Source organism: Falco punctatus (assembly GCF_963210335.1).
Source record: "Falco punctatus genome assembly, chromosome: 8".
Classification (NCBI taxonomy): Eukaryota; Metazoa; Chordata; class Aves; order Falconiformes; family Falconidae; genus Falco; species Falco punctatus.
In genome coordinates this window covers 58,733,956-58,761,216 of record NC_137588.1, presented here as the reverse complement: position 1 = coordinate 58,761,216, position 27,261 = coordinate 58,733,956, and the positions used below count along the sequence as shown (strand labels likewise).

General features: G+C 52.4%; 2 protein-coding genes across 5 annotated transcripts; one reads left to right on the top strand and one right to left on the bottom strand.

The window, feature by feature from the left end:
* Nucleotides 1-5: 5 nt before the first annotated feature.
* Nucleotides 6-22,633, top strand: TCOF1 (treacle ribosome biogenesis factor 1). Of its 4 annotated transcripts, none has more exons than XM_080399385.1 (18): nt 6-162; nt 645-700; nt 3,448-3,590; nt 4,315-4,421; nt 4,698-5,046; nt 5,865-5,959; nt 6,399-6,593; nt 7,232-7,483; nt 11,558-11,732; nt 11,904-12,040; nt 13,875-14,033; nt 14,603-14,777; nt 15,020-15,102; nt 15,836-16,064; nt 17,754-18,305; nt 19,958-20,055; nt 20,612-20,648; nt 21,105-22,633. In XM_080399385.1, exons 1-17 carry the CDS (start codon nt 52-54, stop codon nt 20,642-20,644), a joined length of 2,949 nt encoding a protein of 982 aa, XP_080255511.1. In that variant the 5' UTR covers nt 6-51; the 3' UTR covers nt 20,645-20,648; nt 21,105-22,633. The 4 variants fall into 4 exon arrangements, with proteins under 4 accessions (XP_080255511.1, XP_080255509.1, XP_080255508.1 ...); XM_080399383.1 differs by having other exon boundaries at nt 14,528-14,777; nt 15,023-15,102; XM_080399382.1 differs by having other exon boundaries at nt 14,528-14,777.
* On the bottom strand, nt 22,432-27,052 carry CD74 (CD74 molecule). The gene is made up of 9 exons (XM_080399421.1): nt 26,904-27,052; nt 25,321-25,496; nt 25,131-25,210; nt 24,971-25,024; nt 24,640-24,738; nt 24,288-24,378; nt 23,697-23,885; nt 23,265-23,354; nt 22,432-23,062 (listed from the first exon to the last, which is right to left on the bottom strand). The coding sequence occupies exons 1-8, from the start codon at nt 26,972-26,974 to the stop codon at nt 23,269-23,271; spliced, it is 846 nt and encodes a 281-aa protein (XP_080255547.1). The 5' UTR covers nt 26,975-27,052; the 3' UTR covers nt 22,432-23,062; nt 23,265-23,268.
* Between the last annotated feature and the right edge of the window lie 209 nt (nt 27,053-27,261).

Here is a 27,261-nt window from a genome sequence, read left to right as displayed (position 1 = left end):
GTCTCTCCGCGCAGCAAGCGGCGCCCCCAGGCTGCGCCGAGCGGGCCCGCCATGGCGGTGGACGGCCGCGGGGGGCGGGAGCTGCTCGCCCTCATCCACCAGCACCTGCTGCGCGGCGGCTACGCCCGGGCGGCCCGCGAGCTGCAGGCGCAGACCGGGCAGGTAACGGGCAGCAAGGCCCGGGCGGGGGGGCGGGCGGCGGGGTCTCGGGAGGCCGTACTCGGAGCTCGGGCCTCGGCGGGGCCGGAGGGCCCAGGCCGCCTGTGCTCCGTCACTGGGTGCCGAGCCCGCCGTGGGCCCGTGGCTCGGCGCTGCACCCCGCGGGCTGGCCTGGCCCGGCCAGGAGGGGTTTCCCCCGGTGCCGCGGGAGAAGGGCTGAGGCCGGCCGCCGGGTAAAGGCGTCCCGTAGCCGGGGAGCAGCTGCCTCCGAACACGTGCTGCTGCGGCGGGAGCCGCGCCGGGGCCGCCGAGGGGAGGACGCGGCCCTGGGTGCAGCGGGGGCTTCGCTGGGAGCCTGTGTGCGGGAGGGGCACGTTCCCGCTTTCCTGGGCATTTCTGGCAGGGATTGTGCCGTCTCAACTTGTTTGGTGGTCAGATCTTGAAACGGGGCCGAGGTCTGACTCGTGTTCCCTCTGCTTTCACAGAAATTGCTCCCTTCCCTCGCGACCTCTCTCGAGGACATCTTTACCCACTGGGAAAAGTAAGTCGATGGGGGAAATGACTATCAAATAGATTCCAGACTGTGTTAACATCCAGGCTGCATGGCACGTGTGATCTTTATTTGCTAGAATTTCCTGTTGTCAGAGTATTTCCGATGATAACTGTGCTCAGCAGACTTTCCTCTTAGCCTCTGGTTTCAGACCGATTCGTTTCAGATGTTAAAGATTACTTTGGTTTAAATTTTCCAGAGCTTGGAGATAAGCTGTTACTCTAGTTTTGCGCAGCCGATGCTGTTCTTGCTGGTTGGGTTTAGTACTGGAGTACTGTGGGGCTCAGGGTCATGCTTCACTGGAAAAAGTCTTTTCCCCAGTTCTGTTTCACTTTCTTTTTAAAGCCACGTGTTTTTCAGGAGTATTGACCCAAGAAGAGAGAATTTGAGCAGATGCTGAAATACCAAGGCTCTTACAGGGAATTAATCTTTGGCAGAGATGTGTATTTTCTGACTCAGAGGAAGTCTCTTGGTTTCAGCCTGTCCTTTCAAGCCCTTACATGTTCGGCCCCAATGCCTTCCCACGTGAAGGTCTGCAGCATGGAGCTTTCCCATCTGTGGGGTGCAATGACGTTTGCACCCACCACAGTGTGCACAGCTCGCTTTGGTTTGATGCTGGAGTGCAGCACTCGCCGCAGAGAGGTCTGGTGACAGCTACAGAGCTGGGTTATCAGGAAATCAGTGGAGCTGGGCTTCTGTGCCTGTGTGAGGAGTGCTAGAGTGAAGATGCTCCACAGTGTGGCCGTGCCAGCAGCCTCGGGAAGTGAGTGTTTGTTTCAAAGGTGTCTTCTGCTAGAGTGCCTCATGCCTTGGTGCTACCCTGATTCTTGATCTTGTGTCTCCATCATTTTCTTACTTGAGCAGGAGAAAGACTGGATCTAGGTGAGGGTGTAGAGGTATAGAAATAGGCTTGCAGTTCCTCCCTCTAACAATTTATTGCTCTCCTGGGTATTGATGATGACCTTTCTCTGCACTAGTTATCCTGGGTGCTACAGCAAACCCTTCCAGACACTTGCTTTTAAAGCCTGGGGGGGCAACAGTGTCCTTGAATCAGGTTTAATTCCTTTTTCTGTGGCATCACCCTTCTGTTGTCGCCCCACCCCAGAAGTATGCCATTTATTCCTGTTCCTCTCGAGCTATGCCTGGTTTGGAGTCAACATGAGGGATGTATTGACCCGTAGCTTTATCCAGAAGGTGCCCTGCCTGGCTGGAGTGCTCTCATGTGGTTGAGCTGTGACTCTTTCAGTCTTACTGCTTCATAGGCTTTTGGCCTGAACGTGTCTTTCCTCACTGCGCAGCGGCTCTTGCCCATCTGAGTGAGGCTGTCCTACGTGCCCTCCTTCCTTGGGAAACTTCCAAAGTGAACCCAACAGTTGAGATCTGCAGTTAATGAAGAGTGGCCTCCCTCCAGGGCTGCATTTACTCTTGGAGGATGCCGGAAGGGGATGGAAGGTTGCCTGGGGGCAGGGAGAAGTTGGACCTGCTCAGCCCCAGAAGCGGCCAGAGCCCTGCAGCCCTCCAGCCCTGTTGTAGGGCCAGTGCCTGCAGGCAGTGCTGTTTTCCCCTACATAGTACCCCTGAGCCACGTGTCACTCAACAAATTCTTACAGTGATCTGTGTTGTGCTGTCAACTACTACTGAATCAGGAAAGTGTTGCAGCATCATAGTTGCCTGTGTGGTTTGCCATATTATTTTATTAAAAGGGTTATCAGGGTAGTTAACAGAACTCTGTAATAGCAAATGTGCTTTCAGCTTAGCCTGCTTGCAAAAAACTTGCTGTTACAGCTGTGTTACTCAAACACTAATAGTAAGCACAATCTTTGCTGGACAAATTGTTAAATTAATCTTGTTTTTAAATCAGATGAACACATAAAATAAGCTGAACTGGCACAAAAGTGAGGGGTTTTATCGCCAGTAATTGTGTGTCTCAGGGCTCATAAGTATTGCATGTATGAATCACACAGATGTGTGCCCAGCCAATGTTATCCTCGGAATAAAGCAAAAGTATTTCAAGTGAAAACACAGGTACATTAAAGATAACTTTAGCCACATCATCTGTTCTGGCACAGATAGGATTTGGAGCCTGGAGACCTCTTTCTCCAGCTTAATGTTTTAACCCAATTGAACAGCTTAAGTGTTTAATGCTCATGTGTGGCCTCTTCCCTTGTTTCAACACATCATCTGTAGGTCCGGCCAATTCCTTTCTTAAATCTCTCTGCAATCTGACTTTTCTGTCCATTTGGCCTGTGAGCCCAAGTTCAAATGGCTTTTGCAGCCTTTAGATTTACTTTTGGCCTTGTGGAATACCAGGATCTGTTTGGGGATTACTGCCCTAACCCTGGGACTGCAGTTGTTGACTGTCTGGCTATAGCTGCCTCCTGGAGATGGAATTTGTTCTGTAGGATGCCTTTGCTCCATAGTGAACACCAGCCTGACCATATGCACTTTTAGTTTTCTGCTAAAGTGAGAAAGAGTCTGCCTAGGACGCGGGAAAAAAAAGTCTATGTTCAGTATCTTCTCGAGTATTGCAGGGATATACTGCCCTTGGGAGTCACGAGGAGGAGTGGAGATGTCCCTTGCAGGTTAGAGAAGTATTTCTCCCACCCCCTTAGGAGCTGTAGGGCAATGAAACTGCATGTCCTTAGGCTAGAGCCTGACCTGAGAGTGGATTAATAATTGTATTCCAATTTGTCCAAGATACTTTTTCTCCCATTTTGACACAAATTCTGTTCCCTCAGAACTCCATCAAATTCCAGGAGAAGAAAGGTGAGTGATGAGGAGGCAGCCATCCCAGAAAAGATCAGAGTTCCTGATCCTGTGAGCAGCTCTGAGAGCTCAGAAAAAGAAGATGATGAGAAGGAGAAGGCAAAAGCTGCGAATGGTAAGGGCCTTTCATTTCTCTGGTGTGGACAGAGTAGGACTGGAGGCTTTTGTAAGAGCAGCCTGACTTGCTTGGCTAAAGAAAATGCTTGTAAAGTGATGGCTATTCCCTTGTGCTCTCAGAAAAGTAAGACAACTAATTTAGCACCCCCTTCTCATGTGGAGTTTCTGAGGAGCATAAATACCTGCTGAAGCTAGAAAAAAAACCTGTTACAATTTATTGGGGAGGGATGGGTGTTGCTTGGATGAAGGCTTGGGAACCTAACGCTGCTCACTGTGGAGCACCTTCTAGTTGGTCCCAGGTGGGTGCTGGGCCAGCAAAGGCAGGCCTGTTTCATGGATGAAGGAAGGACTTGTTAGTTCGTCTGGAGAGCCAGTGCCTTCTATCTGAGGTGGGGATAAATCCCTAGTGCAGCTGATGTAGCAGGCATTGGCTTGCGTAGTCTAACAAAAACCCATGTGTCTTATAAATTTTGGGTCAGTCTCTCTGCTGTAGACCGGCCCTTGGAAACGTGCAGATCTTGCCAGGTTCCTTGCCTTGGTGGTGGGGAGAAGAGTGGGGTAAAGGAGCAAAGCACTTGCCTGTCACAAGGGCAGCAGTGGTGGTGTTGGGGTGGCTGTGGAGAAGGGACCTTACCCTGCCTGTTGGAGCCTTTCTGCAAACCAGAGGCCATCTTGATGTGAGGTGCGCTCACATGATTTCTCTTTGGCTCTCTCTTGTGCAGCAGCCAGCCTCTCTCTGGCCACAAACTCAGTAGTGAACGTAGAAAGCACTGAAGGTGATGATTCCTCGTCAGAAGACGAGACACCAGCTGGAAAAGGTGCAGTTACGGTAAGGCAGTTCTTTCCTAGCGTTTGAAGATTGATAGTACTCTTGAGGCCAGGACTGTCCGAGACTGGCATGTGTAGAATTGTGGCCTGGGGTGGCATTAATATTTAAATAACCCTACTATGCTGGCATAAGCCTTCTCTTAGATATCTGTCCCCCAAGTGCTTCCCTAAAGAGCTCTATGGCTTGCCCAGCTGCTGGATTGCTGTTTAAGGTATGTTGCGTCCAGTTTAGTCCCTCATCTGTCTGTAAGCTTCTAATTTATTTTGTTTCCTGTAGGTGACACCAGCTGTGGTGACTGGCAAAGCTGCTAACTCCTTGCGTTCTCCTAACAAACCGGCTGCCCCAGCAGGCAAAACAGCGGTGCTGCCTGCTGCAAACAGAACTGTGGTCTCAAATAAGCAGCAGCCCAATGTGCCAGCTGCGTCTGCAGCTCCAGCCAAGGCTGGGCAGAAACTGCCCAGTCCTGGGAAGCCCAGACAAACTGCAACAGCCGTGGCCAAAGTAGGTCAAAGCAAAGCACCGGTAATGACCAAAGTACCAGAAAGCAGCAGCAGCAGCAGCTCCTCGTCAGAGAGCGAGGAAGAAAAAGAGATGCCGACTGCAAAGGCCCCAGCCCCCAAAGTGGGTAAGGAGCCTTCGGGGTGTGGTAAATGCATGTGTGCTCCAGCTTTGCTGCGAATCAGGTCTGAGCCATGCCTTCAGCATGTTCCTTTCAGCTCCCTTGCTGGAAAGCTTGGTGACGCTCGTTCCTTGGGGAGGCTGTGAGAACACTGCAAAGCAGCCAGCTCCGGAGCTCTGTGGGATGAATCCAGCATGCTTGCTCCCATTTCAAGCAGCAGATTCTGTGCTAAGATGTCTGGCAGCACCTAGCACTACAGGGCTGGAGATAACAGTATAGCCTTTCTGGAGGAGATGCAGTGTTAATACTGCAGATGCTTTCAGCTGTTTGAAAAGGCACTGCAGCATCTTCTCTTTATTCCCAATTGCAAAGCGATTGGTTCTGGCTTTTGAAGTCTTTAGGGAAATCTTTTACTGCTTTGAAGTGTGTGCGTTGGGGGGGTGATGTGAGGAATAGATCATAGAAGCTCTGAAAATGGTCCTTCTCTTGGATCTTTTCCAGAGGAGGTCCAGCCAGGCTGGATGCCCCTGCAGGGAGCTATGTGTGGCTGGGCAGCTCCCCATAGGGTCAGAAGGTGGCCAGGAAGGATTTCCCATCTCTGCCTGCGCTCGGGGGAGTGATGCTTGTGGGCCAACATTTGTCTGGAGAAGCTGTTCCCAGCAGGCTACTGACGCTTTCAGCAGGGCTAGGCCCTCTTTTCTGCAAATCCCCTTAGCCCTTTTTGCTGCTTGTTTTGTTTTCCTCACTTCAAAAGCTGCATTAGCATCACACTCTGGGAGCTCAGAGCAGGCAGCAGCTGTGGCATCTCCTCGTTTGTGTTTCAGAGCTGAAGCAGGCAGCTGGGGCTGCTGAGAGCAGCAGTGAGGAATCAAGTGATGAGACATCCTCTGAGGAGGAACCTGCAACTCCAGCAGTCCAGGTAACCTTTCCAGCCCAGGTTCCTTGTCTCTACAAAATCACTTCTCTTCCCCTGAAGGAAAGTATTCTGACAAAACCGCATTTCTTGAGCGTGTAAGGTCCCCAAACCCAAGGCCAGAGAAATGTGCTGTGTGGCTGAGAGTCCCGCTAACCCCTGCCAGCTATTCCACTCCTGTTCCTTCTAGTGCTTGAAGTTGTGGGAGATCCTTTGAGCTGTAGGAGGTGATTGGTGTACAATTCCACAGATGTAGTCAGGCAGTTTATGGAGAAAGTGGCTTCTTGCAGGTACTCCACAGCCCGTGGATCTGAACAAGCCTGTCCTGGTCAAAGTTAGCAAGGTAGCATTGTTAAAAAAGATTCCACGCAGTTACAGCTCTTAATTGGTTTCTTCTAAAGTGTTTTCTGGTTCTCCTGTTCTGTTTTGTTCCCCCTGTTCCCAGGTAAAGCCAGCTGTGAAAAGTGCACCTGCTGCTCCAGTGTCCCTCAGGAAGAATGCACCGAGGCAAGTGGTGCAGGCACCAAACCAAGCCAAACCCGCATCCACAACGGTTCCTGGGCCTGCAAAGCCTGATGATACATCAGAGAGCAGTGACTCCTCAGACAGCGAAGATGAGGAACTTCCATCAATAACCCAGGTGTGTCTATCTGAGACTGTCTCTCTTTGCATGCTTTTCCAGGGCTAGGAATCGCAGTGAAAAGAAAATTTTGTAAATAAATGTAATATATAGCAAAGTCATCTTGGGGGTGGGAGGAAAGAGGCATGGGCTGTTTAAATCACCTCACTTCACTTTCTTTGTTCTGAGCTTTAATCAAGCCACTGTGCCTTTCTTAAACATTTCCGTCAGTACTTTTAAATAAAAAAAAAAAAACAAACCACCAGCAATTCTTTTCCCACCTGAAGAGGTAAATTGGCATGGTTGAATTTACCTCTCAGCTATAAATTGCCATAAATAGTGTCTTAATTTGTTGGAACTGTAGTGCAGCTTAGCTTCCCTGCTGTGGAGAGTACAAAATGCTGCAGTGTACTTCACTGGAGGGGACTGGTAGTATCAGCAGGCTGATGAAGAACGTCTGGTCCTGCTTTCTCATCTTGGGAGACTATCCCCACACAGCTAGATGAAAGGATGCCTTGTGTCATGCTAGCTGCTAATCTTCCTCCAGGTTTTGCCTTTCCCAGGGGGCTCTGAAATCTCTTCCCTTGATTATAGTCTGAGCAAATGAATTACACTGCTGAGGGATTTGCCTTGTTTTATGCTGTTCTTGTCTTGTCCAGACAAAGCCACCTCCAAAAACTCCCCAGGCCGTCCCACCCCGAGTGAAACCTACACCAGCAGCATCACCCTCTGGCAAAGTAGCTCCAGCAAAAACACTTCCAGCACCAAAACCAACAGTGCCAAAGCAGGCCAAAACCACACCGGGAAAGACTACTGCTCCCGTGAAGCCTGCTGAAGGTATGAAGTCAGAGGAGAGCTCTGACTCCTTGAGCAGTGAAGAGGAGGATCTCCCTGTGCCCATAAGCCAGAAGGTAAGTGATAGCACATTCAGCTCAGTGCCAGGGAATGGGATACGCAAGACAGTTGTTTAGCCCTTAAGTGCTACTACTGATCTCCTTGAACACCAGCAGCATGTAGTATGTTGCATCTCAGTCCCTTAGAGAGGAAGATCTTTCTTTCTACTTGGAAACAAATACAGCCCACCTCTTCTCACCTAGCTGTGGTGGTGTAACCTCTCTGATACCAACTGTTTCACCCCATGCCTGCCTTGCCCCTCTGGAGTGGGCCTGGTGTGCAGTTCACAGGTAGCTTGGACTTGGCTCTTCTGTGAGGGTTTGTTTAGACCTCTCTTGACAGAAGGACCGTGAACTCAGGCTTAGGTGGCTGAACTTGTAGGGAAACAAATCCCTTCCTGTGAGCATCCTTAAACATATTGTGTGACACCATTTGCATTAAGCTGCAGGGCCTTTCAGAAAGTGCCCTGAAAGCAGTGTTTTGGAGATGGCAGCTATTATCTGCAAGGGAAGAAGGGAAGCCGGGGGCAGAGCCTCACGTGTCCTTGCCAAGGAGGCTCTTTGTCAACACGTCCTTTCACTATTGACAGGCAAGAGCCAGAGAGGCTCTGCGTTTTTGTCTTCATAGCCTTGGTCTGCTAAGGTGGGTGGAGGGGGACGCATCTCCAACAGTTGGCTCTGTGCTGCTCTCTTCCTGCGTGACTATATGTGAAGATTCAGCTCTGGGCGGCAGGAGCAGCTATTCTGATAGCTGTGCCATAGAGTCCTACTGTAAAACCATCGAGACTTATTCATTGCAGCAGGGTTATAGGTGAAGGATGTGCCGGGGTAGGTTTGTTTCCCGCTGGCCAGCGTTGATTAGAAGCTGGCAGCAACAGGTAGCTGTCTTGCTGGTGGCTATTTAACCACTTCAGCATCTTTCCTCTTGCAAACTGGCGATTACCCCTCAACAGCCACAGTAAGCAAGAAAGAGCTTGTCATCGAGGGAGCTCTATTTTTGCCAAACAGGCTGTTTCTTCCCGTGTTAGTAGCCTACAGGCAGAGACCACGAGTGAAGCCTGAAGATAAACCATTAGGCTCAGCTGTTGTCCACAGTCCTGTCCTCCCAGTCAAACTCTTCTTAGCTCATCCTCACCATCTGCTACTTGGGCATATGCTAACCACTGAGTTACTGTATCCTGCAACTTCCTCTGGCTTCTGTGCAAGATCCAAACAGAACAGAGCGTTGGAAGCTGCTTCATCTTTCCCTGTGGGGGTGGATTAGCACAATTAAAATGAACATCATGCCTAAATTGAACTGCTTAATTGGTATGTTTACCCCTGAAGACTCAGGAATATTTAGTCAAAGAAGTTGACAAGGTGTTTGCATATTTTGGGGATGAAGGATGGTGATGGGGGACAGTCTGGATTGACCTTGAAGACGCTATGAGCTACTTTTCTTTTGGAACTGCTAATTCTGCTGTTTCCTCTTTCCTGGATGTTTTGGGCCAAAGATGGCACTGAAGCCCTTTATGGACAGGCTTTGGCTTCTGCTTACCAGGACTGGGTATGAGATGCACCTGCGTGTGTTGCGAACGTGTGTCTTCCTTGTGCATCCCAGGAAAACCTGTGCAGGCTGGACTGGTAAAAGTTGTGCCTGCAAGTTTTTATCTCTGACCACAGGCCCTGGTGGTGAGAAGCCAAATCTTCCAAGAGATGGAGGATCCCTTTCCCTCCCTGAACCTTGTCCCCACTCCCTTGCAGGTTTCATTTGTACGTTTGCTGTGTCACGACACAGAGATACTGGTCCCAGTCTTGATACGCTGGCAGTGCTTCTGCAGTGCACAGGCAGCTACGGAGTGTGATTGTTACAACACGCTCAGCGCACGTGGCTCAGCGTTGTTTCCCCCCCTTGTCATGCAGTGCTGCATGATGCAAATGGTCTCAGCAGAGTGGCAGTGGGTTGTGCGGGAGCTGAGTCATTACACTTGTACTGAGGTGCAGGCAGCTCTGGGTTTGGGGGCTGGAGAGGGAGCAGGAAAGATAATTTCCTCTTGAATTATTTCCCTCCCTTCTGAGTTACTTTGGTACCTATGACTCTTAAGTTGTCAGAAGCTCTCTGCCTGTGTTACCCTGCTCCCCAAGTGTAACTCAGCCTTGCTGCTGGCCGGATCCCACCTGGGGCCACGCCATAGGACATGGCGGCTGTCAGGCATCTGGCAGTGACCAAGGTGAGGTGGATGGAGGGATCTTGGCCTTTTCCCAGGAAGATCTGAGGAGTCCCAAGGCTCTGTAAAGCTTATGGTGGTTTCTCTGTGAATGTAGTTAAGTTCTTTCTGTGTCAGGATGCCTCTGTGTGGCAGCTCTTTCCCAATCTCTTGCTAAGTTAGGAAACAAAGCAGTCCTCATGCTGTGCATCTGAGTAGGGAGAGAAGCCAGTCCCATTGCTATGAAGGTCTTAAAAATGAGCGAGTGGGGCCTGATCTCAGTAGACTCTTCGCTTGCACGGCAGTGCTTGGGAGCAGAGATAGCACGTTCGAGTAAAGTGTGTGAATTCTTGTGTCTGCTTCAAGTAGTTCTCTCTTCAGCGTTGCAAATCTGGCCTCTCTCCTGGAGATAGTGACTCACTGGTATCAAAACAAAACAGACAAGTGAGGCTTGCAATCCCCCCTCCCCAAGTGCTTGTGGAGGTTTCTGTTTCTCTAAGCAGAGTCAAAATGTGCTTGGCTTCTTTGAAGAGCTGTTCTGTAATGGAATAAACATGCAGATGCTGTTGTCTGTTTAGTGTTTGGCTTGGAGATGATAAACACTGGCCCAGTGGCAGCCCTTGGTGGGGCAGTGCCAGGAAGCATGGTAAGATCCGTTTCCCTGGGAGGCTGCTAGGCTGGTGCTTTCGGTTCCCGGCCAGGAGCAGCCCCCAGGAGAGCTGGCACTGCTGAAGTCTTCCTGGTCCACTGCCGTGGGGTGGGAGGGTATCACTGTGTTAGCAGCGTGGCGGGGTTGGGAGAGGGGTATGACAGGGGCTGCATAGCCAGGCAGGAATCTCTCTCACCTTCTTGTGGGAGACCTGGAGACAGAGCCCTGGGGCAGGCTGCTGTCACATGCAGGTTGGATGCGGTCTGCCTGCCCTGGCGAGCGTGATGTACTCTTTGGCAGAGCAGCCTGGAGATGAGCGATGAGTAGAGTAAACTGAGTAGGTGCAGAGCACTGCGAGCCTGGAGAATATCTGCGGGTGGCAAAGTTACCAGATCTCTCGGCAAGCTCTCCTTCCGCCACCACAAGCCTTCAGCAGTGTGGTGGAGGGCTTATCTGCAGCCCTTGGCCCAAGCAGGGAGAGGGGCAGGGAAGAGGTAGTCTCACCTGGCAGTTGTGTATCTGGTGCTGTGAGAGCTGTGGCTTCCTAGTGCTGATACACCAGTTGCTTGTGCTAGTGGCTTGTGGCCTGTCCTGGGACATCATCACAGTGTTGGCACATGCTGTAGAAAGGCACAGTCCAAATGAGTTGCAGGGTTTTTTGTTGTCTGGAGATTTCTAAATTCTGAGACTTGTTGACAGATCAGTTTCCAAGGTGGGTCCCAATCTTGTCTTTGCCTGCCTTCTGTGTTCCCAAACGCTTGTTTCAGCCCCTGTGTTGAGCTCTCCAGCAGCTCTAGGATCTGATATTGTCTCTGAATCTTACAAGTGTTTTGGCACGAGGTTTCCCAGCTCCTGCTGATTCCTCAAGCTGCAGGGAGGTCATGCTTAAATAAGAGGCTTACTTGAAATGGGTGTCTTGGGGTTGCAGTGCTTCTTCCTGTCCAGCCAGTGTCTTGGGCTCAATAAGGAATTGCTGTTATGAGCTTATGAGCATTGTTATCTCTGCAGGCTCTTGTAAAACACACTCGGGCTTCCTGTCAGAAGCATATTGCTAAATGCAGTGGTATGTGTCTTCAGCAGCTCAATCCAGGCAGTAACTGAAGCCCCTTCCAATCTTGACACGCCAAGGTTGGAGTGAGTGTTAGTAACAGCTGTGTTAGGTTAAAACAAAACCCAGCTTGAGCTGAAACTGCACTTAAACTCCTAAACAACACCTGTATTAATACCACATTTCTGGGCTTGTGTTTCTTTGTTAAGAGGTTAACAGAACAGCCTGGGCCTCTTCCCAACCTGAGCCAGGCTGCCAAAGCTAGGCCGCCTGAAAAAGCAGTGGGAAGCATCTTGAAAACCCAAGCCTCAGAAAGTGGGAGCAGTGACTCGTCCGACAGTGAAGAGGAGTCCCCTGCAGCCCAGACAGAGCCTCCACAAGCTGGTAAGTCTTCTGATAGGGGCCAGGGCCCCTCACCTGCATCCTTGCGGGTTTACTTCTCTCCCTTGTACATAGAAATGCCCAGCCTGTTGTCATAGCTCCCGCTCTGTGGACAGTCACGGAGAGCAACTCTTTCTCAGTCTCTTATGACAATCTCTGATGCTTTTCCTGCAGTGGAAACCAATGCTGTACCCCAGTCAACAAATGTGAAGAAGGCACCAGCTCCAGCCCCAGCCCCTCCACCAGTGGACAGCAGCGATGATTCCAGCCAGGAGTCAGATTCAGAGGAGGAAATAGTCCCCCCTTCTCAGGTAAGGAGCCACTGACCGTGGATGCTTTTAGTCCTGCATGCTTAGGAGGTCTCAGGACTTGTGAGGTGGTAGTTGGGTGGGTGATGAGCAGTGCAGAGAGGAGCCCTCCCATTAGCTGGACCAGGTTTTCTTGGCAGCGGTGTCCCTGGGTCTCGCTGACCCTGGCTCTGGGTACACATCTCTGCCACAGCAAGCTTGCAGTGTGTGAGAGCAGTGGAGCATGTGAATGTTCTGGCAGGAATATGAATAGATGTATGAGCCCAGACCTCCTCTGGGACTCTGTCCCCTCTGGCCTACTCGAGGGAGTTAGACTGCAAAATTCTTGCAGGCAGAGTCTTTTCATGAGCTGGGTACCTCCAAGGCAACCCACCCCCTGGTTTCTCCCAAACCCCTGGGTGCAGCTGGAGCTCTCTGGACTCCCCTTCCACAGTCCTTGGGAGGCTGGATGGATCTGCCCTGAAGGGTAGCACAGTAGTCTTGCTTCTTTTAAGCTAGTGGGGCCAGACCCCTGCCTTGGAGAAGGGAGGTGGCCCCGTATCTGTGCCAAAGGCGCTGCTGAGTGTCATGGAGTCAATCCCAACTCTCTCACCTTGAGTCTGCTCACTGCTCTTTGTGTCTCCGTGCCAAGTCCCATAGGGCTGTGGCTGAGCTCCCTAGGGCCTGAGTTGCCTCTCTGTGAAGCTGGCTCGGGTGTTGCTGCTGAGCCCGAGAGAGAAACCACATGGAGAAATGTTGATTGAGGAATGTGGCTACCGTTCCTACATGGTGATGGCTTGGCTCGTGTGCTGAACCCAGGGCTTAGTGGCCAAGTGTACTTCTTGTCCTGCACATACGCATCCCCTGCCTGGCCAGCACCCTTGCTGGGAGAAGGGAATTACGTGCACTCAAGGAAACTCTTCCCCATGTTGGCCTGATGCTGTGGCCAGCGGAAAGGCTGTCTCCCCCCACGTGGCAGGCAGGCAGGCAGCCTGAGCAGCCCTTGATTAAAGCACGTTTATAGTACTAAGATTGTATAAAATAATGCAGTTGCTGTAACTTGAGCTTTGTGCAAGACGCTGAGCTCTCACGTCAGATCAGCGACTCTGCATGGTGGAACATTGCCTTCCTTTCTGAAGGCCAGATGTGTGAGAGAAATGTCAGCCCACAAAGGCCCAGCTTGTCAGAGATCTGGAGAGGGAGGGCTGCTCACGTAGCCTCGTTTGTAACACAAACCAGGAGGCTGAGCACTACATTGGTCTTGCTCCCTCCTCTGCTGGCATTTGTGTCTTGGACCTGATGTCAGTGTCTGAATTTCCATGACCCTGGCTCTTCTATTTTTAACCCCTCTTTACATTTAGTTTGATGGGAGCTTCCAAATGTGAGGCAATAAAATTGCTTCTTGTTAATTTGCTCTCTAATCTGTGGCTTACTTGTGGACCTGAAGGCAGATTTGCCCTGTGGTTGGTGTCTTTGCTTTATCTGTGTGCCAATTAACTCTCAATGTGTGATTTTTATAGTGTAGGAGACACCCTGCAATCCAAGTGCCTGCTTTGCAAAGTAGGGTTTGCAACTGCAGTCTTGCTGGTGCTGCAGTGGACAGGAATCTCTCAGCCTGCAAGCACATCACATTTTGCCTGCCTGCCCTCAGGATGTATGCCTTTGGGGCGCTGAGCTAATGCTTTAGGCTCAGAGGAGACAGAGCTGGCCTGTAAGGGGGGAAAAAAATAATCTCATCCTTTGTGCTGTGCTGAAAATGATGGAAGGGCTCAGGAGTTAGTGGTGAATTGGTGTATGCTTCTGTCTCTCTTCCTTCCGAGTTGTGCTCTATCCTAATTTTATTTCTCATTTCTTTTAGAGTCTGTCCCAGCAGAACGTCAAAGCAGCCAAGGTTTTGAGCACAGTGACTGCCAAGGCTAATGCCACACTGCCTTTGGGGAAGGGGATAAAAGCGCCTGCTGTCCCTCCAGTTAGCAGAGTGTCTGAGAACTTGAAAAGTGATGCGCTGGCAGAAGAGGTAATGATGGAGGAGACTAAAGTGGGGAGCTTCCCTGGGGAGAGTGGGCCAATGGGCCTTCTGGAATTTGAGACTGGTGCAGTGTCCCCAGCTGAGGAAGCGTGGTCATGGAAGAGGGGGGACGGGGGCTGCTCTATTTTAACCACTGTTACTGCACCATAAGGAGAGGCAGATGAGCAGAGGGTAGCTCTTGTGCCTGTCTTGTTCCTGCCTATCAGCTAGCAGGCTGGTTTCTTCCTTCTTTTATGATAGCAGTGCTCTGTACAGTTAGGAGTTCTCTGCTTGGCCACAGATGCCTGCTTCATCTGTGGGCCAGGGGGAGATGGGATTTCTGTGCCCTGTTTGAGAAGTTCTTGGGCTAACCTTGACACAGACTGAAGCAGTACGGCTGAAGAAAGGCTGAGGTGGTCCAAGCTCTTCTGCTCTGAGCTGCTTTGTATAGTTCATGGGCACGAGCAGTTCCTTTCAGATGCACTTTGTCTTTCTCACCCTAGGTCCCCACTCTTCCTTGCCTAAAGCAAACTGTTCCTGTGGGAAAAGCTTCTCCAGCTAACGCTGCCACCCCACAGGCTGCTTCACTTCTGGGAAGTCGCACTGCAAAGTCAAGGAAGCCAGGCCTGCAGCCAGCACAGGATGCCCAGCTGAGCCAGGCTGCCCTGCCCACCCAGGCAGAGGAGACCTCGAGCAGTAGCAGTTCCTCAGACAGCAGCGACAATGAGATGCCCAAGCAGCCCCCCAAACCTGGTCAGTTCTCCCAAAAAGATGTTCTCAGTGCTGCTGGCCAAGCCAGGGTGGGGACAGCATTTTGTTACACCATGGGAGGTGTGTCACTTTAACATGGTGGTTGGAGAGGGATTCCTCCTTTCCCACTTGGCAGAGCACTCCCCTTTCTTTGAAGGCAGAAGGCCTTTTGGTGGTGGCTGGGTGAGTGAGCTCAGTCCCAGGCAGCAGTGGTGAGTTTAATGGGATGAATTCTTCTCCTCCAGCAGGCTCACTGCAGAAACCAGGAGGGACGCAGCCAGCCCACAGCTCCTCCTTGGAGTCCAGTGAGGAGAAGGCAATGTCGCAGGTATAGTGCCTGAGCAGTCTGGGATCCTCTCAGGTCTTGCAATTAGCTCCTAAGTAGGACAGAGAGAGGACTGAATTCTCAGGCGTAGCAAACAGAGTGCTGGGTGGGTTTGCCAGCGCAGAAGTGGGGGCCCCCCAGTGCAGTGCTGTGAGCAGGGCCTTTTAGTGGGGGCAGAGAGAGGCTTTTGGACCTGGAATGCCTCCCCAGGCAACTGGGCCTTGTGTCCAGGGCTCATGGTGCCTTCCTCAGGAAAAGGGATGGAAAGAGGTGGTGCCTTGCAAGGGTTAAACCAGGAGAACTGGTGCACAGTGCCAACGGCAGCAGGATTTTTTCCCCAGTTTTATTTGTAACATAATCTGTGTCCAAGCCATTAAATTCCCTTTGTAAGTAACGTGCAGGGCGTGCAGCACATCTGCAGTGCATTAGCTGTGCTTGGGTGCATGCTAATGGCCAGGAGCCTAACCCAAGCCTGCTTTACTGGGCGAGAACAAAGAGGAGAACCTCTGGCCATCAGTTCTTGTGGCTGTCAGCTCACCTAGTGTCTCCCTGTGCTGGTCCTGGCAGCTGTGGCCTCTCTGCAGGGCTGGCTGAGCTGTATAGGGTCGCTCCGTGGGTGGCCAAAGGTGGGCCCTTCACTTGGAGGATGGGGGCAATAGCAGCAGAGACAGATCTGTGCGTCTGGCTGTGGGAGGCTGCTCTGCTGTGGATCCTCAGTGTCTCTGTGCTGTTTCAGTCCCTCCTGACAGGCTATATGGGCCTCTCCAAACCTCCAGCAGCACCCCAGGCACCAAAGACGGTTCCTCCCGAGTCTGTAGGCAAAGCCAGGCAAGGGAAAGCAGCCATGACTGCTGCAAACTCCCTCACCCAGGCCTCCGCGCAAGCAGCCCCAGCCAACAGCTCCAGCAGCTCCAGCAGCGACTCTGACACAGACATCGACCAGGTGGCTGCAAACCACAAAGCAGGTGGGTCTCCTTTGACAAGGTTGGAAGTCTGCTTTGCCCAGGAGCAAATCTCTGCTGGCATGAGAGGGTGACACTGGGACAGGGCCCGCTTCCCCAGTGTGTCTCCACCGCAGAGCCCCAGCGGCATGGAGTGCTGCTGCCTTCTGCTGGCTTCCCTCAGCCACGACACAGCCCTCTCCTGGAACACCCCTCCTGTGCTGGCTGGCTTGCAAGGCTCTGTGCTCTGTATCTTGGCCCTTTCCAGGTTCGGCTTTAACTGCAATAATTAATGCAATTAATGGGAGCAGGTAAGGCTCTCCCTGAAACTGATGCACACTGCATTGGTGTGCTGTGGTAGCGATGGCTTTTACAGAAGGTTGAACTGCTGAAGAACATCTATACGGTGCTGGTATTCAAGCCTCCCCTTGAGTCTTTCTGGGCTCTGTAGCATGTCTGGAGGGCAGAGAGGGGAAGCAAGTGGGAAGACCTATGGAGGAATTACATGTCCTGCTATTTCCCTGTTGTCCTAGTTTGTTGGCAAATTGTAAAACTCGGAGCTGGAAGCTGCTTCTGCTCTGGTGTGATCCTGGCACCTTCAGATGAGCTCTGGTCTGGCTGCGAGCTCTGGCCTGCTCTAGAGGCTCAAATGGGTCTCTTGGGTGCATCATTTAAGTCGTGCAGAGGGCTGTTGAGGAGGTCTGAACTATACGTAGGCTCAAGAAGGCCCAGGTGCTGAGCGGGTAAGCCATTCATTGTGTTGTGCCTTAACCCCAGCCAGCCACTAAGCGTGACGTAGCTGCTCACTCACTCTCCCGCTGGTGGGATGGGGAGGAAAATTGGCAAAAAGGTAAAACTTGTGGGTTGAGGTAACAACAATTTAATAATTGAAATCAAATGAAATGCAAAAATAATAATCATAATTGTAATGAAAAGGAGAGAGGGAAGGAGGAATAAAATCCAAAAGGAAAAAAACCCCAGTTGGTGATAAACAGTACAGGGCTTTGCCACCCGCTGAGCGATGCTGAGCCAGTCCCCAAGCAGTGATTGCCGACCCAGCCAACCCCCTCTAGTTTATACACTCAGCATGATGTTCTGTGGTATGGAATATTCCTTTGACTCATTCAGATCAGCTGTCCTGGCTGTGTCCTCTCCCAGTTCCTTGTGCCCTCCAGCCTTCTTGCTGGCAGGGCCTAAACAACTGAAAAGCCCTTGACTTCGTATAAGCATTACTTGGCAACAGCTAAAAAAATCAGTGTGTTATCAACATTATTCTCATACTAAACCCAGAACACAGCATTGTACCAGCTACTGAGAAGAAAATTAACTCTGTCCAAGCCAAAACCAGGATACATTGGTGACTGTTAACAGTGGTGGTGGTGTGGATACCCCCTCCACCTTGGGAAGTCCTTGACTTACTGGGGGTGGTGTTTCGGGGGAAGGACTGTTCTGTCTGTGCTCACCCATCTTGTGCTACAGTTTCCTCTAGTCAAACAGCCAAAGCTGTTGTGGCTGTTGTCATCAGATACTTGATCTCAGGCTGAGGCATCTTTCTCTGGTTCTGCTGTAGTAGGGATAGCCAGCAGGCTTTGCTTTTGGGAGGAGAACTGGATGCTCCTCTCTAAATACATATTTCCATCCTCCAGTAACTCCGTAGTCTATGTAATGAATGCTGCCTGAGCTGTCTTCTCTCTCTCATCCCTGTTTTTACAGAAAACAACCCTGCTCCAGGGCAGGAAGCCACAGGAGCCTCCAACAAAGAGAAGGTGGCAGGAAAAACGGAGCCAGGTCATGCCAGCCTCAAACCTTCCCCAGTCAAAGCCCTGGCTGTGAAAGAGAATGATGTTGGGGCAAAAGGGGTACAAGTGACCCCAGCATCACATGCACTGTTGTCCATCTCGCAGTCAGAGGAGCCAAGTTCAGGAAGCAAAACAGAGGTCACTACTGCCAGAGTTCCTGCAGTGCAAACACCGGAAGGGTTGGAAGTGAAGAAGAAGAAAAAGGAGAAAAAAGAAAAGAAGGAAAAGAAGAAACCTTCCTCCACAGAAGATAAGGCTGTGAAAGCATCTAAGAGCAAAGACAAAGAGAACAAGAAGCAGAAAACATCTCAGAAACGGAAACTGCCAGAAGAGGATGAGGCTGTTGGGCAGCCCAAGAAGAAGTGGAAAGCGCAGGCTAATGAAGAAGTACCCAAAAAGAAAAAGAAGAAAGCTGGTGACCTGGAGAAGCTGCCAGGCAGCAAGGAAAAGAAAAAATCGGCTAAAAGTAAGTATCCCTCACTTGGGGCTACATTTGCAGTAGGTTCTTGCAGCTGATGGCACGTTCAGACTCTGGTGCAGGGCCTTGTAAGTAGCACCTGCTTTCCTGTTAGCTTCATGCTTGGCTACCTCCTCCTTGGCCCACCCAAAGCCAATGCCAGATTTGTAACACCCCACTTCAGTGTTTTTCTGCAGTCTCCAGGATGCAAGCTGGGCTCTCCTACCCCTTTGTCCTTCATCTGGCACAGTGGGAACTGCGTTAATACTTACACTGATTCTTGCTGCTTGCAGAGCAAGCTGGTGTCCCCATTCATCATCTTTGGCATGACCTGTCCCTCCAGAACTTTCTTCTGTCCTGGCTGGAAGCAGCTGTCTAGCTGAGGGCTGGCAAAGGGTTGAGGTGAGGCTGCACTGAACCTCCTAAGGCTTCTTTGCCCCCCCGCGCTGGGCTTGAGAGAGGTCTTGGTGGTTGTAAGCTACGAGGCCTCTGTTCTGCCCACTGCGCTCTGCATGGTACCCCGCTCTGTCTGCAGTGCAGAACAGCTCTGCTAGCCCAGCTGGCTGCCCTGGCTCCTCTGTGGCCAACACAACACGTGCTAGCAGAGAGCTAAGGTGAAATGTGACTGGCAGAGGTCTCTGACATGCTATGGGCATGGCAGAGGAAGCCCAGCCTTCACATGTGTGGGGCTTCATGTTAGTCAGAGCTTCCTGAACGCTGCCCCTGCTGCCAGCCTCTTTTAAAGAGACCAGCCTTGAAATCTGTGTTGTCACCTGAAGTGTCAGCCACCACTGTTACCTGGGGAGCGACAGTGCCCCTTCCTGACCCCGCCTGATCAGTGTCTGTGCTGCAGCATGGCGAGCAGCTCATTCAGGAGATATGACTCAGGGCTGTTACTGCTGCTTTTAAACCCCTGGAGAAAAGAGGAGGATGGTACCAGCCTCCTGCTCCTTGCTCCCAGTTAGGGGTGTTTCCTGCCCCTCTTGTCTGCGTGCCTCTCTGTAAGGGTCTGTTTGCTGCCCTAATGCAAAGGCAGTTTTTAATTTGCAGCGTAGACTGCATTTGCAAATCAGAGCTGGTTCTGTGTTGGATCTTGTAGACTTTTTTTTTTTTTTTTTTTTTTTTAAAGGAGATGGAATGGGTGGGCCAGGTCTGCTGGGGTTTCTGTTCCGCAGAGGTGCAGCCCTTCATTTTGGGAGGCAGGCTTGTCCGTCAGCCCCTCTGTGGGCTGTTGCACGGGGGTGAGCTGGAGCTTCTTGGAGCAGTTGTGCTGAGCTGAACCTTGTGTCCATTCTGTGTTAGTAGCTCCCCTTGCTCTGATTTCTGGCATGTGCACAGCTATTCCAGCTGCAAAGCGGTTCCTTGAAATGGGTGGGCAGCAGGAGGTGGAAAGAAGGGGATCCTGTGTAGTTCTGCCCACATATGTGCATGAATGGTGGGATCAAACCACGCTGTCTCAGAGGTACTGGAGAAAAAGTCCTGGGAGCAGCTGCCTTGTAGTGAGGCTCTGCCCTCATCCAATTACTGTTCTAGAAAGCTTGCTCAGGTTCAGATGTGATGATAAAAAAACTTACTGGAGATGCTCCTACCACTCTGTGCTCCATCTCGGAGGTTAGCAATACCTGTCCCTCTCTTAGTTGACTTTTCTTTCCCTCTCCCAGAAAAAAAGACTGGAAAAGAAAAGAAGAAGAGCAAAAAGGTGTCTTCAGAAGGGGAGCCTATAGCAGATGGCTCTGTTGAGGTTCCCAAGAAGAAGAAGGTATGTGTAAGACCCTGGAAAGGGGTACCATGGGGAGAGTTGTTCTGAGCTGCGGTTGTTACGCTCATCCCTGCAGCATGCCAGGCTGGAGAGGAACAGAGCCATGTCCTGGCCTTTCTGGTAGTACAGAGGTGGCTGCAGTTAATTGTGGCTAGTCTTGACACACCATGACCTTTGGTTGCTTGGGATTGGGGTGTCTCGAAGAAGGGCTTGTTCCTGTATTGCTCCCCCAGAAGAGATCCCTTTCTCTGGAAGAGTCGAACCCAGGGGCCCTTTTGGTGGCAGAGAACCTGCCCAAGGAATAAGTGCTGCTCTTCAGCTGTCTGTTCATCTAGTTCTCAGCAGAAACTGGAACTCTTGAGGGCTTGGCAGGCTACTGCATCCCATCCCAAGAGCTAGGAAGCGGGGCAGAAGGGAGACTGTCAGATGTTCCTTGTAATGAATATGTCCCTGTAGGGGTGGTAGCCAAGACGCATCCGTGGCCTGTGACTTTGCTGGGTCTTTCATGTTTGTGGTACAGATGATACTGATTTATTTTTCACCCTTTTCTTTTTAGAAGAAGAAAACACCCAAGCCTGAAGGATTGTGAGAAGGTACATGGCCTGTGGGGACTATCAGTTGGTACCTCTGAACGGCAGTAACCTTGGCCAAATTCGGTACTCCTGAGCCACTCTTGGGACAACAGTGTGTCCTCTAAATGCTCACTGAGTCGGCCTGGCCTTAGATTAGAGGGCCAGGATGTGGAGTGCTGTAAGGAAAGTCATGCAGCAGTGTGCTGACTTCTTTGGATGTGTTTGACCTCAACTCTTTAGCTGCTGAGAAGTGGATGTCCAGCCTTGGACGTTGCTGTCCTCTGTCATCAGCAGAGATAAGCAGCCTCTGGCAGTGTCTGTCCCTGCTGACCACAGGGAGCTTGGAAAAGTAATGTGGATTAGACGGTGATGTAGACACCTGGAAATGGACCAGATGACTCTGCCCTTGCTCTGCTCAGCTGTAAGGCTGTTTATCCTCCTCCCCATCCCTAACTCTTTTAACTCCTCTCCCCAAAGGTACCGCATTCCTGTGATTAAGGATTTATGGGCGAAGATCAAACAGAAGAAAGGAAAAGGAAGCTCATCAGGAGAATTCCAACTTTTTTTTTTTAAAATAATAATTTATAAGTTCTTTTAACTATGACTTTTAGAGCAGAGCAGTGTAACTTTCTGCTGCCTCCTGCCCGGGCCCAGAGATGTGTTTGTTGTCCCTCCCAATGGCTCACTTGTTGCACAAGAACTGAAGGAGGCAGTTTGACCAGAGAGGAGCCAGCTTGCATAAACTGCTTTCCTCCTAGTTGATACCCAGCCATCTCTATCTTTCTCATCACAGAGCTATATTTTTAAGAGAAACTTTTACCTTTTTTTTTTTTTTTTTTTTTTTTTTCTTCTTTCACCTTCTGTGATTTGTGGTGTCGGTCTTTTTGCTACTATGGAAGAGAGCTCTGGGGTTTACTTTTTATTCTAACACTCACAGCAGTGACTATTGTGTCCCTGGATTGCACTGAACAGCTGTGTCCAGCAGCTGTTCTCAGCCAAGGTGGCATAATTTTTTGTGGGATTTTTTTATGGAATACAAAATAAAAAAAGAACGGTGAGATCTTTCTTCAGCTGCTTTCAAGGGAAGGGAGTTGACTGAGGCAGGGTAGATGCTGGGGCTGAGCCCAGGGCAGGGCTCAGTGTCTACCCAGTTCACAGAGACCACTTCAGGCCCTGGGGAAAAATCAGTTGCTTTCTGCTTCCTCCCCAGGGACAAGCAGATGCTGTTGTTCTTCTAGGATTGGTTTGTATGGGTTTTTTTAATTACTAAAGTGCTGTGTAGGGGCAGGTGCCGAGAATAGGTTTGGACATCACCCTGTTGCAGATCCAGCCTGCTGCCTTGCTGGCAGCTGCTACCCTGCACCTTGTACTGGGCTTGTACCTGGTTTCCTTGCTTCCTCCTAAAGGTTTAGGAGGCGAGGAAAAAAGGGACTGGATCCCCTTGTGCTCCTCCCTCCCATGCTGTACAGCCTTGCTGCAGGCTCTGCTGTTGAGGGCAGAGGGCTCTGGCTGCCCCCCTTGCACCTGCGCAACTGGGGTGCAGGAGGGACACTGCTCCCAGTACAGGGCGCAGCTCCCCAGCGCTGCGATACACGTAAAGGTGACTTCAGCCTCCCGTGCTGTGCTGGGAGATTGAACAAGTGATAGATGAGGAATATGCATGATCCTGGGTCAGGGCACAGATGTCCTAGTGTCTTTGCCGATTTTTTTATTCCCTTTTTTCTTAAAATTCATTTCATTTACACCAAGGACAGCTGCATGCTAGTGGCAGGGCAGTGCTTGCAAATAGGGTTGTTTACAAGGCTTTCTTATTCAAAAGTTTATTTGAAATTAGCTTGTGAGACATTTCTAAAGAAACTATCAGATATATCCAGAAAAACTTAAAAGTCCCTTTGACTCCAGGGTCAGCTTCTCTGCACACTTACCCACTGCTTCAGCTGTCCTCCAGCCTGAAGGCAGAAGGTGAACATGTTGCCTACAAAACTCAGCACAACAACCATCTACTCTAGTAATAACAGGGCTTTGGCCTACAGGGGTCAGTTAAGAAGCTGGTGGAGGTTGTTTTGCTGCTTTTAATGTTTATTCAGTGTAAGAAAGCATTAGTGTGCGTGCCACTGTCTGGGTGCTGTGGGATGCTGATGAGCAAAAGGGAACAGGATTTATGGGTCTGACATCATTGAAATAATTTTCCAGCCTGCTTTACCTACTCTCTGGGGGAACACTTTGTCTCTAGCACTGCTCCTGGTGGCAGCTAAGCCCCATCTGGTGCCTTACAGCAGGGGGGCACAGTCGATACCTCTAGGGACAGGGGTGTGCAGGGGTGCCCGCTGCTAATCTAATTGCCTTGGAAAAGCAGAAATGAAATAGAGAAAAAGAAATTTGAGCTGGGATGCTGAAGACAGGACAGGCAACAGCTGGCATCCTCTTCTATTAGGCTGTTTTAGGGGAAAGAGGAGGGAGTCATTAAGATGGGTCCAGGACTTCCCAAAGCCCAGACTGTTCTGCTGTGCCTCCATCACAACCTCCACCTCCCCTGCAGTGCTTTGGTGCGGCCTCGGCCTCCCCCAGCCCCCCCGACTCCTCTGCCCCAGCCCTAGGGTTTCCCCTTCCCAGTCCCATAACTCTGCTTGGACTCACCTTCCTACACAGCCAGCTTGACTGCCTCCGCCCCGGAGAAGATCATCTCCGGTTCCACAGTGGTAGCAGGGGTAGTGACTGCAGCATCATCTGCAGAGGGAGGGCAGGACATGGGTGCTGAACCCCTGGGGCTACCCCATCATGACCCCCCCTTCCAGGGCAGTGGGGCAGAGCCTGCACCCACCCAGTGAGCTGGGGGGTGGGGGGGGGCGGCCATAGAAAAGTTTGACTGCATGCCTCTGCTCTAGCTGCAGCTGCCCGAGGAGGGCTGGGGTTTTTAGGGTCCCCTCCAGCCTTAACGTGCGGGCATCAAAGAGGGCTGAGGGATGCTCTCTACAGCTTGGGCACCCTCCTGGCAGCTCTCTTCCCTAACCACAGGCAAAATGGGCGGCAGCACCCATGCGTGCTGCTCATTCCTCCCTGGTGACCTACCAGGGCAGTCCAGCTTTTCCCGAGTAGCGGTGCCCTCGATCCTGGTGCCATTTTTGTAGGAGCACCAGCAGTAGCCTGTGGAGGCATTGCACTGCTTGGGCAGGTAGTCGCCGTTCTCATCGCACTGCGGCTGGAAGTGACCCGGTTGGACACCCCCAGAACTGGCCTCCGCCTGGCACTTAGTTTGCACTAGGGCAGTAAAAACAAAGGGGAGACACTGTGAGCCCCCCAGGCCCTTCTGCCCGGCAGCCTCTGAGGGGTCTTTTTATCCAGAAGCAGTTAAATTAAAAGGCAAACAAGCCCCACCCCAGTGGCCTTTCTAAAGCTTTTGAGCTAGCCAGGGACGGACAGGGACAGTGGTGCTCCAGCTTTTCAGACATTTGCTCATCCCAAATGCCCTGCAGGCAGTGGCTCTGTGATGTCCTGAAGGCCACCAACCATTCCACATGGAATGAAGAAAGAGGTCCATGATCGGGGGACGGAGGGTTTGGCTTTGGGAAGCCCCATGCTGGCACCTCCTTGGGGGGGTGGTGATTGCTCCCAAACATCCAGTCCCAACCCTCCCCAGCTTGGCAGCCCCCACCACGATACCTTTCTTTGCTGCAGTTGTCTTGCGCCCCTTGGGCTTGGTGTTCTTGGCCATTTCAAACAGCAGCCACTTGTGCATCCAGGATTCAAAGGACTGCAACAGGAGGAGCCAGAATGTTAACCAGCAGGTGTGCACGCTTGTGCACCACGTGGGAGCCATGCTGCACCACATGGGAGCCATGCTGCAAGCTCCAGCTTGGGCCAAAGGTTGTGAGCACCACCACATTCCTTGAGGCAGGAGCAACCCAAGCCTGGTTCAAGCAGGACTTTGTTTTTCCAGGTGGTGATGCCTCACTGCTTCCCTGAAGTGGGGTGTTCCTAGAAGGGGAAGAGTAGGACAGCAGCAAGCACTGACCTTCCATTCCGCATCAGTCATGGTGGTCTTCAGGGTCTTCAGGTTGTCCACCATCATGTTGTACTTCAGCTCTGGGAACTTCTTCCTGGGGTCTGTTTGCTGCAGTGACCACCACAGTGAGACAAGGCAAAGAAAAACGAGTTGAGGGGGGGTGAAGCTCTGCTTGTATCGGCCAGATGGACTTTGCAGGAGGCCACGAGCTCCTACAGCTCGGAGCACTCAAGAGACCCCAGACCCAGCCGAGAGACAACAAGCTGGAAGCAGAGGGTCCCACGGCCTCCCGCAGCACAGGGGGCAGCTGTGGGATTGTTGGGGGAGCAGGGGACCTTACCAGCAGCAGGTGCTTCACTTGATCCTCAGTTTTGTTGCTGGCAGGAGCCATGGCCTCAAGAGAAAAGGGAAAGGGGCAGCATGAGCGCAAGGGCTGGCAGCGAGCCCCAAGGGCAGCAGGCAGCAGCTAGTGCCGAGCAGCGGTGGGCATCTCTTACCACGTCAGCAGTGGGATCGAGAGACGGGGCCCTCAGGGGCATGCTCATTATGGCTATCTTCGCACCCTTGGCTGGCTTGGCGCCTGCCGAGGAAGGAGTGGTGTGAGGAGCACTGGGGTGGGGGGCTCTGGGTAGGACCCATCCCCCCTCCCCAGCCAAACCCTCCCATGCTGGTGCCCGTGGTGCTACTGACTGGCAGGCAGCTTCCTCTGCAGTGCCTCCAGCTGCAGGGTCTGGGAGGTCTTGGTCAGCTTGCCGATCTGCCCGTTCTGCTGGTAGACGAAGTAGACGGTGACAGCCTGGCCGGCGATCAGCAGTGCCACCAGGATGGAGAGCGTGGAGAGGGCGGCTTTGCTGCCCAACGCAGACCTGCGTGCAGCACATGGAGAGGGAGCTCAGCCGCTGCAGGAGATGACCACGTACCCTGGATCACTGTGACCACGAAACCCCTGGGCGGGGGCTGCACCAGACAAAGGCAAATTCCCCTGTCGCAGGCATGCAGAAGTGAAATCTCAGCATGAAGGTCACTCCGCGTTGGGGAACCGAAACCCCCTGCAGGGGCAAGAGCGGGGGAGGCGGGGGAGGGGTACCCGAGGAGCATGTGGGCGCACGGGGGCTGCGGGCAGGGGGGCTGCCAGGGTATTTGGGGGCACGGCCTCGCTCTGGGTGTTTTGCAGGATGATGAAGCCACCTGAAGCCTTGGTGCTCCTGGAGGGCAGAGGACATACCCCATGGGATGCCCAACTACACTTAATTTTTAAAGTTTTGTGCAAAAAGCAAGGGTGTGGGGCACCGTGAGTGCAGAGGCAGGCCGGGCAGGTGGCTGGCGCAGTGCTGCCATCACACCGGGATGCCGAGGCAGGGCAAAGCCCAGCGCCATGCAGCCACCTGCCATGCTGCCACAGCCTCCCCAGGCCAGATCCTGCCCCACCGGGGTGAGCGGGGCACTGGAGGGGCGCAGCGGTGCCCCAGGGAGCCGCCAGCTGCCTCTGCTGCCCGATGAGGTGCAGGCACCCATGGGTGCTGCCCTGCTGCCGGTGCTGCTGCATTTATGTCAGGAGCTGGACCTGCCGTCCAGATGTCTGCCTGGCGACTGATGATGCCAGAGCTCCTGGCCTTCTGATTGGCTGGAAATATTTGGGGACTCCCCCAAGGGAGTTGGGAGATGAGGGCTGGTTGGGACATGGGGGGTGGCCTTACAAAGCTGGCTGGCGTCTGGGACTACGTTGTGTCCCTGCCTGCCCCATAGCCATCCTCTGGGCCGCCTGCCCCATAGCCACATCATCAGCCTGCCTGCCCCACGGCCCCACCTTGAGCCTGCCTGCCCCATAGCCATGCTGTTGCCCCATTCGCCCCATAGCCATGACCTGAACCTGTTGCTGTGCCCTCATCTGCCCCACAGCCACACTGCAAACCTACCCACCCATGCCATGCCACACCTCCATCTGCCCCAGAGATAGTGCCCCCCCTCGACCCCAGAGCCACCCCATGCCCCCACCCACCCCAGAGCCATCCCGTGCCCCTGCCTGCCCCACAGCCACGCTCCAGCCCCTCCCACCCTATAGCCACACCATGCCCCCCTTAGCTCCACAGTGCCCCATAGCCATAACATGACCCCCACCTTCTGCCCCATAGTCACTCTGTACCTCCTTGGCCCAACTGTATCCCTTTCTACCCCATGGCCACGCAACAGCCATGCTATTCCCCCTCTGCCCCACATCCCCGCTTTGGCCTCCTCATCCCCCCTTGACCCCACACCCCCATGCCCCCCATCACCTCTGAGTGTCCCTGGCATGGAACACGCTGCTGCCGTGGTCGGAGATGAGGTCCCGCTGCTCCTCGGCCATGGCTCTGCTGTCGGCACCCTGATGAGCAATGTGTGCCCCGAGTGCTGTCGCTGGAAATACCCCCCCAGGCCCCCACCCTACCCTGCCACCCCCGGGGCAGCGGGGGGGGAGCAGCAGAAAAAAGCCCCATTGGCTGCCGGCACCTCCATCACCTGTTGCCAGGCAGACATCTGCTTACCAGGTCTCTGGTCCAGAAATGATGCTGGATGTGGCTGTGAGCACTATGGCCAACTCGTGGGGCATCGCCTCCCACCCCACCGCCACAGGCTGGTCACAATGCCCAGCCT

What these genes read in the sequence shown, in the direction of transcription:
- TCOF1 (XM_080399382.1), top strand. Translation starts at nt 52, where the DNA reads ATGGCGGTGGACGGCCGCGGGGGGCGGGAGCTGCTCGCCCTCATCCAC. An exon ending in CTGGAAAAGGTGCAGTTACG is followed by an intron (nt 4,422 to 4,697) that starts GTAAGGCAGTTC and finishes TGTTTCCTGTAG; the next exon opens with GTGACACCAGCTGTGGTGAC. An exon ending in GACAGAGCCTCCACAAGCTG is followed by an intron (nt 11,733 to 11,903) that starts GTAAGTCTTCTG and finishes CTTTTCCTGCAG; the next exon opens with TGGAAACCAATGCTGTACCC.
- CD74 (XM_080399421.1), bottom strand. Translation starts at nt 26,974, where the DNA reads ATGGCCGAGGAGCAGCGGGACCTCATCTCCGACCACGGCAGCAGCGTG. An exon ending in TGACTGATGCGGAATGGAAG is followed by an intron (nt 24,379 to 24,639) that starts GTCAGTGCTTGC and finishes CTCCTGTTGCAG; the next exon opens with TCCTTTGAATCCTGGATGCA. An exon ending in GGAAAAGCTGGACTGCCCTG is followed by an intron (nt 23,355 to 23,696) that starts GTAGGTCACCAG and finishes CTCCCTCTGCAG; the next exon opens with ATGATGCTGCAGTCACTACC.